Genomic DNA, 13,046 nt, shown 5'->3' with positions numbered 1-13,046 from the left:
AATTCTCAAAACAAATTTTAGTATCAAGATAATTTTTAGAGGGCTGACATTTTATTAAAGATGTTGTTTCTAACAGCTTTTCTTTTTTTCCCCACTTTTATTGGATATAACATTTACATTTCAAATTTTATCCCATTACCCCTACCACCCAGGAACCCCTTAACCCATTCCCCTCCTCCTGCTTCTATGAGGGTGTGCACCCACCACCCCCCACTCCCACCTCCCCACCCTCAGATTCCCCCAACTCAGTGTTCAGCCTTCATGGAACCAAAGATCTCCTCTCCCACCTATGCCCAACAAAAACATCTTCCCCTACATATACAGCTGGAGTCATGTGTCCCTCCCTATGTGCTCCTAGACTGGTGGTTTAGACCCTGGGGAGCTCTGGTTGGCTGGAATTGTGGCTCTCCTCATGGGGCCACCAACCCTTTTGGCTTCTTCAGTCTTCTCTGTAACTTCTCCATTGGGAACCCTTGATCAGATTAATGGTTACCTGTGAGTATCTGCCTCTGGGTATGTCAGACTCTGGGGGACCTCTAAGGAGACAGCCTTATCAGGCTGCTGTCAGCATGCACTTCCTGTCGCCCATATCAGTGTCTATTTTTGGTGACTGCACATGGGATGAGTACCCCTGTGGAATGGTCTCCATACAACCTCTCCTTCAGTTTCTGTCCCACACATTGTCTCCACATTTGCTCCCTTGGGTATTTTGTTACTCCTTCTAAGTAAGACCTAGGCATCCACACTTGTTCTTCCTTCTTCATGAGCTTCATGTGGTCTGTTAGTTGAATCTTTGTTGTTTCAAACTTTTGGGCTAATCTCCGCTTATCAGTGAGTAAATACCATATGTGTTCTTTTGTGATTGGGTTACCTCACTCAGGATGATGTTTTCTACTTCCATCTATTTACCTAAGAATTTCTCAAATTGGCTGGGCAGTGGTGGCACAGGCCATTAATCCAAGCACTTGGGAGGCAGAGGCAGGCAGATTTCTGAGTTTGAGGCCAGTCTGGTCTACAGAGTGAGTTCGAGGACAACCAGGGCTACACAGAGAAACCCTGTCTTGAAAAACAAAAAAAAAGTATTTCTCAAATTAATTATTTTTAATAACTGAGTAATATTCCATTGTGTAAATGTACCATATTTTTTGTATCCATTCCTCTGTTGAAGGGCATCTGGATTCTTTCCAGCTTTTGGCTATTATAAATAAGGCTGCTATGAACATAGTGGAGCATATGTCCTTGTTATATGTTGTATATGTTGGAGCATCTTCTGGGTATATGCCCAGGAGTGATGTTGCTGGATCCTCAGGTAATGCTATGTCCAATTTTCTGAGAAACAGCCAGACTGATTTCAAGAGTGGTTGTACCAGCTTGCAACCCCACCAACAATGGAGGAGTGTTCCTCTTTCTCCACAACCTCGCCAGCATCTACTATTACCTGAATTTTTGATCTTAGCCATTCTGACTGGTGTCAGGTGGTATTTAAGGGTTGTTTTGATTTGCATTTCCCTGATGACTAAGGATGTTGAGCATTTCTTAAGGTGCTTCGCAACCATTCAAATTTTCTCAGTTGAGAATTCTTTGTTTAGCTCTGTACCCCATTTTTAATAGGGTTATTTTGTTGTCTGGTGTCTAATTTCTTGAGTTCTTTTATATATTCAATATTAGCCCTCTATCAGATCTAGGATTGTTAATGATCTTTTCCCAATCTGTTGGTTGCCGTTTTGTCTTATTGACAGTATCCTTTGCCTTACAGAACCTTTGCAATATGATGAGGTCCCATTTTTCGATTCTTGATCTTAGAGCATAAGCCATTGGTGTTCTGTTCAGGAACTTTTCCCCTGTGCCTAGATATCCGAGGGTCTTCCCCTCCTTCTCTTCTATTAGTTTCAGTGTATCTGGCTTTCTGTGAAGGTCCTTTATCCACTTGAATTTGAGCTTTGTACAAGGGGATAAGAGTGAATTGATTTGCATTCTTCTACATGCTATCCTCTATTTGAGCCAGCACCATTCATTGAAAATGCTGTCTTTTCTCCACTGGATGGTTTTAGCTCCTTTGTCAAAGATCAAATGACCATAGGTATGTGGGCTCATTTCTGGTTCTTCAATTCTATTCCATTGATCTTCATGCCTGTCTCTGTACCAATACCATGCAGTTTTTATGATTACTGCTCTGTAGTACATTTGAGGTCAGGGATGGTGATTCCCCCAGAAATTCTTTTTTTTTTTTTTCTGTTGAGAACAGTTCTCCCTATCCTGAGGTTTTTGTTATTCCAAATGAATTTGCAAATTGATCTTTCTATCTCTATGAAGAATTGATTTGGAATTTTGATAGGGATTGCATTGAATCTATAGATTGCTTTCGGCAAGATGGCCATTTTTACTAAGTTAATCCTGCCAATCCAGGAGCATGGGAGATCTTTCCATCTTCTGAGATCTTTGATTTCTTTCTTCAGAGACTTGACATTCTGGTCATACTGATCTTTCACTTGCTTGGTTAGATTCACTCCAAGATGTTTTATTTTATTTGTGGCTATTGTGAAGGGTGTCATTTCCCTAATTTCTTTCTCAGCCTGTTTATCCTTTGAGTATAGGAAGGCTACTGATTTGTTTGAGTTGATTTTATATCCAGCAACTTTACTGAAGTTGTTGATCAGGTTTAGGAGTTGAACCTAGAGGGTGGAAGTTTTAGGGTCACTTAAGTATACTATCATATCATCTGCAAATAGTGAAATTTTGACTTCTTCCTTTCCTATCTGTATCCCTTTGACTTTCTTTTGTTGTCTAACTGCTCTAGCTAGGACTTCCAGTACTATATTTAATAGGTAGAGTGAGAGTGGGCAGCCTTGTGTAGTCCCTGATCTTAATGGGATTGCTACATGTTTCTCTTTATTTAGTTTGATGTTGGCTACTGGCTTGCTGTATATTGCTTTTACTATGTTTAGGTATGGGCCTTGAATTCCTGATCTTTCCAAGACTGTTAACATGAAGAGATGTTGAATTTTGTCAAATGCTTTCTCAGCATCTAGTGAGATGATCATGTGGGTTTTTTTTTTGTTTGAGTTTATTTATGTAGTGGATTACATTGATGGATTTCTGAATATTGAACCATCCCTGCATTCCTGGGACAATGCCTACTTGATCATGATGGATAATTGTTTTAATGTGTTGTTGGATTCAGTTTAAGAGAATTTTATTGAGTATTTTTGCATCAATATTCATAAGAGAGTTTGGTCTGTAGTTCTCTTTCTTTGTTGTGTCTTTCTGTGATTTAGGTATGAGTGTAATGGTAGCTTCATAGAACAAACTGGATAGTGTTCCTTGTGTTTCTATTCAGTGGAATAGCTTGAAGATAATTGGTATTAGGTCTTCCTTGAAGGTCTGATAGAATTCTGCACTAAACCCATCTGGCTCTGGACTTTTTTGGTGGGGAGACTTTTAATGACTTCTTCTATTTCTTTAGGGTTTATAGGACTGTTTGGATGGTTTATCTGCTCCTGATTTAATTTTTGTATCTGGTACCTGTCTAGAAAATTGTCCGTTTCATCCAGATTTTTCAATTTTGTTGAATATAAGCCTTTGTATTAGTATCTGATGAGTTTTTAAATTTCCTCAATTTCTGTTGTTATATCTCCCCTTTCAGTTCTGATTTTATTAATTTGGATACTGTCTCTGTGCCCTTTGATTGGTCTGGCCAAGGGTTTATCTATTTTGTTGATTTTCTCAAAGAACCAGCTCCTGGTTTTGTTGATATTTTGTATAGTTCTTTCTGTTTCTACTTGGTTGATTTCTGCCCTGAGTTTATTTCCTGCCTTCTACTTCTCTTGGGTATAATAGCTTCTTTTTGTTCTATATCTTTCAGGTGTTCTGTCAAGTTGTTAGTGTATGCTCTTTCCAGTTTCTTTTTTGGGCACTAAGAGCTATGAGTTTTCCTCTTAGTACTGCTTTAATGGAGGCCCATAAGTTTTGGTATGATGTATCCTCATTTTCATTCAATTCTAAAATGTCTTTCTTTCTTTATTTCTTCCTTGACCAAGTCATCACTGAGTAGAACATAGTTCAGTTTCCACGTGTATGTGGGCTTTCTATTGTTTTTTTCCACATTAAAGATGAGTCTTAGTCCATGATGATCTGATAGGGTCCTTTTTAAAGTTCTCTATCATCATCATGAGAAGTGATTTTAATTCTCAATCCTGCCTTTCTGGGGTGATGTAGTGTTCAGGACTTGCTATGGTGGGAGAACTGGGTTCTGGTGATGCCAAGTAACTTTGAGTTTTGTTGTTTACATTCTTGTGCTTGCCTTTCACCATTTGGTTAGCTCTAGTTCTACCTGCACTCACTGGTTCTGACTGGAGCCTGCCTTTCCAGTTATCTTGGTTGTGTCAGAACTCCTTGGGGTCTGGATATCTTTGTGATCCTAAACTCCAGCTGTTCTGGGTACAGTGGTTCCTCTAGGATATCTCAGGATATGGTGTATCCATGGTAGTAGACCAGCTAGGTGTTTGCTGCTCTGAGTGTAGTCACTCCTCTAGGATGTCTCAGGATATGATGTATCCTGCTCTGAGGACAGTGGCCTCTCTAGGGTGTCTGCTGATGCGGTTTCCATATGGGAGCAGACCAGCTGGGTGTCTGCTCCAGCCACCAGGATCCAGGTGAGGGGCGGAAGGGGCCATATAACCCTTATACCCTAACATTGTTTGTCATCCTTTAATGTCCCCATTAGCCATTCTTCTAAACAATTTTGCTTCTACTTTAATGTTACAGTGTATGTGTGAGTGTGTGTGTGTGTGTGTGTGTGTGTGTGTGTGTGCGTGTGGAAGTCAGAGAATAACTGGTGAGATCAGAACATCTACTATGTGGGTAGTTTCTAAGGATTGACAGTGGATATTTCTCCAGCTATACCATCTATCTGAAATTCTGTTAGATGATCTAAATACCTCCTCTGCCTCAGTGAGCACTACTTTTCTTATGTATGGAGAGTTTTCTAAATGTGATTTTTATTCATTTTTTTAAATTGGATATTTTATTTATTTACATTTCAAATGTTATCCCCTTTCCAAGTTTCCTCCCGAAATCCACCTATTCTATCCCCTGTCACCCTGCTTCTGTGAGGGTGTTCCCCTACCCACTCCTGCCTCCCCATCCTTGCATTCCCCTACAATGGAACATTGAGCCTTCACAGGACCAACAGCTTCTCCTCCCATTGATGCCATGGGTTTCCCCATGTGTACTCTTTGGTTGGTGGTTTAGTCCCTGGGAGCTCTGGGGGTCTTGTTGGTTGATATTGTTGTTCTTCCTATGAGGTTGCATTAGGTCCTTCAGTCATTTCTATAACTCCTCCATTGGGGACCCCATGCTTGTGGGGAAGAAATCTCCCGGGCAGGGGGAGGGAGTCCAGGGACAGAGTCTCAGGGTGGTCCGGCATCAGGGCTTCCCACGCCGACAGCGGAGGATCCCACATTCACGCAGCTGTCGGTGGGCGGGACGGCGGCTGCATCGGCAAGGTTCCAGGGTTCCAAAAGCTGGGAATCAGGCAGAGAGACCATGGACACGTGGAGTCCGGTTTTCTAAAGCTTTTATTGTTCATGGCATGGTGAATGGACGCAACTGGTATGCGCTTCCCCTGCCAAAAGCCAGGGGAGACCAGTCTTATAGGGAAGGGAGAAAGGGGAGGGAATAACTTAATTAGCTACGCCCCTGGCCTTTTGATAATTCATTAATATTTAAATCTCTGGAGATAGAGACTTGTTAGTCACACCCTCTACCTGTCCTACGTGACTGAAGGTAACAGGTTAAATGGAGTTACCTCGTCCAAGGCCCAACACATGCTCATTCCAGTGGTTGGCTACAAGTATCTGCTTCTGTATTTGTCAGGTTCTGGCAAAGCCTCTTAGAAGACAACTATATCAGAATCCTTTCAGCTAGCACTTCTTGACATCCACAATAGTGTCTGGGTTTGGTGACTGTATGTGGGATGGATTCCCAGGTGGGGCAGTCTCTGAATGGCTTTTCCTTCAGTCTCTGCTCCACACTTCATCTCCATATTTTCCTCCATGAGTATTTTGTTCCCTCTTCTGAGAAAGACCGAAGCATCCACAATTTGGACTTCCTTCTTCTTGAGCTTCATGTGGTTTTTGAATTGTAGTCCGATTTGAATTGAATTGTTTTTGAATTGGTAGTCCAATCTTTTGGGCTAATATCCAATTATCAGTGAGTGCATACCATGTGTATTCTTTTGTAATTGAGTTACCTCACTCAGGATGGTGTTTTATAGTTCCATCCATTTCCCTAAGAATTTCATGGTCATTGTTTTTACTAGTTGAGTAGTATTCCATTCTGTAAATATACTACATTTTCTGTATCCATTCTTCTGTTGAAGGACACCTGGGTTCTTTCCAGCTTCTGGCTATTATAAATATTTAATATCTTAAAAATAAAAGTAAAAAGACAGGTACAGATATATTGAACATTCAAAACTTAAAGAAATTACCGATCAAACATAGTAGAAATAGTAAACCTTTATTTCAAGACAAACCTTACATCCTATACAAAGTAATTTTTGTGTCATGCAGGTCCATAGCTGCTAATGAATGGATAAACAATCTCTATATAGTATACACATTAGAAGCAAAATACAACAGCAAAAAATACTACGATGAGCCAGGCAGTGGTGTTGCACACCTTTAATCCCAGCACTTGGGAAACATAGGCACGTGGATTTCTGAGTTCTAGGCCACCCTGGTCTACAGAGTGAGTTCCAGGACAGCCTGGGCTACACAGCAAAACACTGTCTTGAAAAAAAAAGAAAGAAAAAAGGAAAGAAAAAAATACTAAGATCAAACAGAATTGGGCAACATGAACATATGACATTAACATAAAAAGACATATTGAGAAAACATAATCTATTTTGACAGGAGAGTGTAATAGCAAGATACACACAAATAAAGTTGATTTTAAAGAGTTAATGTATAGTCTTTCTATATGTTTTATTTAAAAAATATAAAATTTAACTAGGTTTTTAAAAAAATATAACATTTAAAAAACTATTGAAAATTACATCCTGAATGTAATGTGATGTTAAATTACATTAGGAGCATATTTTTTCTTACCTCAGAGTCTAATCCATAAGGATTAGTCATTAAATTTGTTCTCAAAAGAACAAAGAAAATATAATCTGAACTACTAAGTGGATATTTTCTTGAAAAATATTTCTCTATTGAGATTTTCCAAAATTTAGTAATTTAATAGCTATGGAATTGTCTCAATATGTACAGGAACTTAATTCCCAGTACTGTGACCTGAATTTGATCCTAGAACTAAGAAGTAGACAAAGGCATTATAGACTGTTGGATTTCTCTAGTATCAACACATGGACACTAGCATATTTAAAATACCTTTGTCATAAAATATGAATAAAGGTGGGTAAAAGAAAAAAGAAGCTTTAAACAAGAATTAGTTATAGCCAAGAAAATTCCACATGAGAATGTTCAAATGGGAATTGATGAATAAAACATTCATGTGTTTCATACATTTGAGACAATAATCACTATGTAGAAAATTTAAAAGGCAACATTTTCTTAAGATTGAATTCAAATGATTGATTGGAAGTTAAAAATTGAGAATTTTACAATGTAATTTTGTATTCTCAGGATTAAAATGTATATTTCAACAATATTATAAAATATAAATAAAACATTTTGGTAAAAACAGAGGAATAATTAAAATACTTCAACATACAACTAAATCAAATGTGTTAAAGAATGGTATCTTGGGTGTTTTCCTTACCTATTTGACACTAGGTAGATTTATGTGAAAAGATAAAGTCACAATTAAAATAACCCTTCAATGGCAGGCCTGCTGGAATTCCACATGGTCATATTTTTGACTAGTGATTGTTGTGGGATGGCCCTTCATACTGTTGTGGATCCAACTCTAAGAAGGTGATCCTGAGCTATATAACAAAGGATACTGAAAAAGACAGTATAGACAAGCTAGGAAACCATACCACCATGGACTCAGCCTTGGTTCTTACCTCCATATCATACCTTGAGATACTGTCTGTTTTTCCTTAGTAATATATTTATAAACTGTAATGTGAAAAAAAACCTTTCCTACATAATTTGCTTTTGCTTGTGTGATGTTATGAAAGAAATAAGAAATTTAAGTTGGGTGATTATTAACCTTAGAATTCTCATCTATTTATGCCTATGTGACAAGGTAACATGGTTTTAATAATAATCTAATGAGTAATTAATGCAAAATGTACTAGGATAAAGGCAAAACTAGATATAAAATTATGACCAACTGCATTTCTACCAGGTATGGATCAATGTGAAAAATGTCCAGAAACTCATTATGCAAATGCAGAGAAGAGACACTGCCTCCAGAAAACTGTGATCTTTCTGGCCTATGCGGACCCCTTGGGTAAGGGACTCACACTTGTATCCCTGGGATTCTCTGTACTCACAGTTCTTATTATTGGTATCTTTGTAAAGCACAGAGACACTCCAATAGTCAAGGCCAATAACAGGTCACTCAGTTACACCCTGCTCATCACTCTAACCTTCTGCTTCCTCTGTCCCTTGCTCTACATTGGCCTTCCAAACACTGCTACATGTATTCTGCAGAACAACTTATTTGGACTTCTGTTTACTGTGGCTCTATCCACTGTGCTGGCCAAAACCATCACTGTAGTTTTAGCCTTCAAGATTACTGCTCCAGGGAGAAAGACAAGATGGTTGCTGATATCAAAAGCCCCTAATTTCATCATTCCAGTTTGCACCCTGATACAAGTACTTCTCTCTGGTATATGGCTGGTAACAACACCTCCATTTATTGACATGGATGCTCATTCTGAACATGGACACATAATTGTTCGATGTAACAAGGGCTCAGCTGTTGCCTTCTACTGCACCTTGGCCTACCTCGGAGTCATGGCCTTTGGTAGTTACCTTATGGCTTTTTTGTCTAGGAATCTACCTGACACATTTAATGAAGCCAAATTCCTGGCTTTCAGCATGCTGGTGTTCTGCACTGTCTGGGTCACATTCCTCCCAGTCTACCACAGCACCACAGGGAAGGTCATGGTGGCTATGGAAGTCTTCTCTATCTTGGCTTCCAGTGCTGGAATTCTAAGCTTAATCTTTGCTCCTAAGTGCTATATTATTTGGTTCAAGTCACATAGGAACACTGTTCATCACATCAGGGACAAAGTCATGATAAGAGCAAAATTTACTTAAAATATAGTTCACGTGATTCTACAAACTAAACTGAAATGTGCTAATTCTCTACCATTCTAACATTCATTTATAAGTTTATAACATGGTGTTCCTAAGATGACTCTGTGTGCACAGATCCTTCCCACCAATCCTCATTCTGAACTTGATTCCTTGAAATGATTTGGTGAAGTAACAAACAAATTTTCAGAATTTGAACTAAAGGTTGTCCATTGCCCAAAATTTAAAAAAAAAAAAAAAAAGCCTGTGTAATAAATCTTTTTGAAAATATTATAGTTTGGAATATGATTGCAGGGTATCTTATTGTTTACACTAACTTAGGACTATTCTTTTTATTTTGAAATCTGTTACATTTTGGAACCATGACTCTATGCACAAAACCGTATGGTGATTCTTAGTTTTTTTCTCCTCCTTTTTATTTTCTTATTCTTTTGTTAAAAACTTGGACCACTGATGTTTTTCATTACAGTTCTTTTTTCATTCTCCCAGTGCTTCCCACACAATGTGTATCTGAGGGTGTTGATTTCTGATCCAGTCAAATATGATAAATTGTGGCACGATTGTTTTTAGAAAATGTATATGGATTACAGTTCAAGGGTTGCATTATTGGTCTTTTAATACAAAGATTGTGCTCTAACATTATTCTTAATATGCAGCACATGGGATTTTTTACCTTTGAAAACTATTCAGAGAACAGGCACATAGTCAGTTCATAGACTGCTTTTCTAAAACCCATAAACATCTTTGTTTGATTCCAACATCACATAAATGGCATATGGTGACTTTACATCAGCCGTTCTGCACCTCACTATTGCTGTGATCCTTTAACACAGTTCCTCATGTTGTGATAAACCACAGCCCTAATATTATATTCATTGCTAATTCTTAATTTTAAGTCAGCTACTGTCATGAATACTATCATAATAATCTGACAGTCCAATGGTCTTAGGTGACCCTTGGTAAAGTCTCCTGTGACACTAGAGGGATCACTACACACAGGTTGAGTATCTATGATCTAAATATATTGGCAGGACGTTCAGAACTTCAAAGGCATACTCAGTTTCAAAGAAAACTGAAACTTCCTCCACACAGCAAAGTTTTGTTCATGACTTCCTTTCCTTTCTGCCACCTCTCCTCTTTTACCTATTTTTCTTATAGAATATTCCTTAAAGCCATGATTCTCTACCTTCCCTCCAATAAATGCTAGGTGTCTAGTTACTCATGACTAGTTTTGACAATCTCCATCTTTTAAGATACTATTTCATTCTGTTCATGTTGTGGCCCGAGCTACCCCACGTTGGGCACCTAAATGTTGAGAACCACACTGTCCCATGCTTGGGGGCCAAAATGTCGGGGACCACTCTATCAATGTTGGGACCCGCACTGCCAAAAGCCTTGGGGGCTAAATTGTTAGAGCCCGCACTGCCCCAAGCTACTCCAGTCCGTGGGTCAGGGTTCAGCAAGAGAGAGAGTGAGGATGGATGCGAAGAATGGAGACCAGACAGAGTGTGATTCAGTCCCATTTATTCTTCAGTCTCTCTTCTTAGTCCAAGTCCCAAGTCTTGAGTTCTTAGTCCCTAGCTCCTAGCACCTAATCCCAGTTCCAGTTGCTAGTCTCTTTTCCAATTCCAAGTTCTTTCTCCAAGTGCTAAGTGCCTAATCCCTATTGTCTGTTTTCTGTCTGCCTTTTGCCTTTTATATGTCTCACTTCTAAGCCACACCTTTAAGTCACACCTTTAAGTCATGCCTTTAGGTCTTATCTCTAAATTACACCTATAAGTCATGCCCTTAAGCCTCAGCTCTAAATCACACCTTTAAGTCTCACACACCCAAGGGAAGATCCTAGGTATCTAAAACAAGATGTTATCAGAGTGTGCTCAGCTGTTGTAGGCCGTTGTAATCAAGTTTCCTGCCAGGGAATTTGGCTCAAGATAGCTGCAAGGATGATAGCTGCCTTCCATTGGCTCCCCACATGTTCATACTGAGGGGTATTATTGTATAATTTTCATGGACCTAATTATTTACTCTCCACTTATTCTAATTAAGAGTTTATCAATAATTCTCTCTTATATTTACCTAATTTGTGCAATTTTCTCCCTTTTATTGTTGCTACCCATGTCCAACACATGGAATAAGGCAACAGCAACTGTGTTCTTCTTCAAGCGGTTTATTCAGCTATCCCTGTACAGCATGCTTCCTCTCTCTCCCTTCTCCTCCCCGTGCATCCCCTTAAAACCTTTTCCTTGTTCAAATCAGTGATTGCCACGATGTCACTACTAATTGGCCCCTCTCAATTACATGAGGTAAGGTGATCTGGTAACCACACCTCACATTCTCTCCAGCAATGCCTATGCCAAGTGCCACCCTTAATGGTGAGAGTGGAGCTGCATCCCACAGCTCTCCCTTTTTTGTTTTATGCAAGCAGAAGGACATAGAGGTCTGACCCCCTGTATTTGAAGGGAGATTGTCAACCCCATTTTCACCACCTGCTGTCTACAGTATGGTTACCAAGGGCGACCCAACCCGATGCTGTTTTCCAGGGGACAGGAACTAGGGCAAAACCTGTATGCAGTCAGACATATGTCTGAGGTCATACAGTGCCCTCTGCGGTGCTACACCCTACATCCTGCTGCATGTTACAACTCAGAGCTCTTCAAATAGCTTAGCCAGATTTTCGGGGACTGGCCTCCTTCAAGAGCAGCAAATGCTTGAACAATCATGGCATTAGCATTGTGCTGTTGCATAACACATCTTCAGAATGGACCATAGTGCTAGGCAACTGACAAGAACAAGGCAAAAGCTAAGGGCTGCAATTCCCGCCCATACTTTTAGGTGGTTCATTGCAGATCGGATCCAGGAGGCCAGGCCCTCAGCAACAGACAGGTCAACATGGGTGGAATTCATGTGCACCATGGCTAGCCACAGCTTCTGCATCAAGCCATCGAAATCTTCCGTCCAATTTCCTGTAAAATACTGAGACAAATTTCTAGACAAATGAGCTGCTTGACTTGCATTTTCATATCTTACAGATGTCATACAAAGACCCATATACTTCCACTGACAGCCCAACTGAGCTAATTCCATGAGCACGTCTACTTGCTCCTGGACTAGATCCACTCTTTGATTCACCAGCATAATGCCGGCTCTCAATTGAGAATTAATCTGCCTCTGTGTATCCAGGGCCATAGCCGCATTGGCCTGCTGCAGTAGCAGCAGTAACTGACACTGCAATAAGTGTCACGATGGCGGCAGTGATACCAAAATCCCTGCCTGTCCTAAACAGGGTCATAGCTGATGGGGCCTCCACCAGCCAAGGAACAAATCTAGGCATTCCCATCTGAATGCTTTAGTTTCTCCCTGCAGGGTCAGGATCTTTTCCCCCATCACCATCAGCATGAGCATCATCTTCACTAGCAACATCATGATTAGATAGGAGCTTCTGTTGTCGGCTTTGCGCTGGACGAGTAAGTCTCTCTGGAACCCACAATGGTTGTTGCCCATCCTGTGGAAAAACACAAACAGACCCTCTCGCCCACACCAACACTGGGTCTGGGCCATTCCACTGACCAGTAAGGATATCCTTCCATAACACTTGTCCTTTATTTGCTGGAGACTGTTGCGCATGTCGCTCTGCCGCGGACTTACCCTCTTTGTCCAATTGAAAATAATTGAGAGTAAAAGAGCAATAGCAAGTCTTTCTCTAGGTGTCTTTCCCATACCTACTCCCCCTTTTTGTTTTATTAAACACTCCTTCAAGGTTCTATGGGCACACTCAACTATGCCCTGTCCTTGGGGGTTATATGGAAGTCC

At 40.0% G+C, this 13,046-nt stretch overlaps 1 protein-coding gene across 1 annotated transcript in view; it reads left to right on the top strand.

The window, feature by feature from the left end:
- LOC143436469 (vomeronasal type-2 receptor 116-like) overlaps nt 1-9,239 on the top strand; it is a 42,039-nt gene extending 32,800 nt beyond the window's left edge. The window contains exon 6 of the mRNA XM_076920856.1: nt 8,320-9,239. Coding sequence (XP_076776971.1) covers nt 8,320-9,239 — 920 coding nt within the window. The remainder of the gene's footprint in view (nt 1-8,319) is intronic.
- Nucleotides 9,240-13,046: the final 3,807 nt, after the last annotated feature.

This window comes from Arvicanthis niloticus, chromosome 22 (genome assembly GCF_011762505.2).
Source record: "Arvicanthis niloticus isolate mArvNil1 chromosome 22, mArvNil1.pat.X, whole genome shotgun sequence".
Taxonomy (NCBI): Eukaryota; Metazoa; Chordata; class Mammalia; order Rodentia; family Muridae; genus Arvicanthis; species Arvicanthis niloticus.
This window is presented reverse-complemented; position numbering and strand designations above follow the sequence as displayed.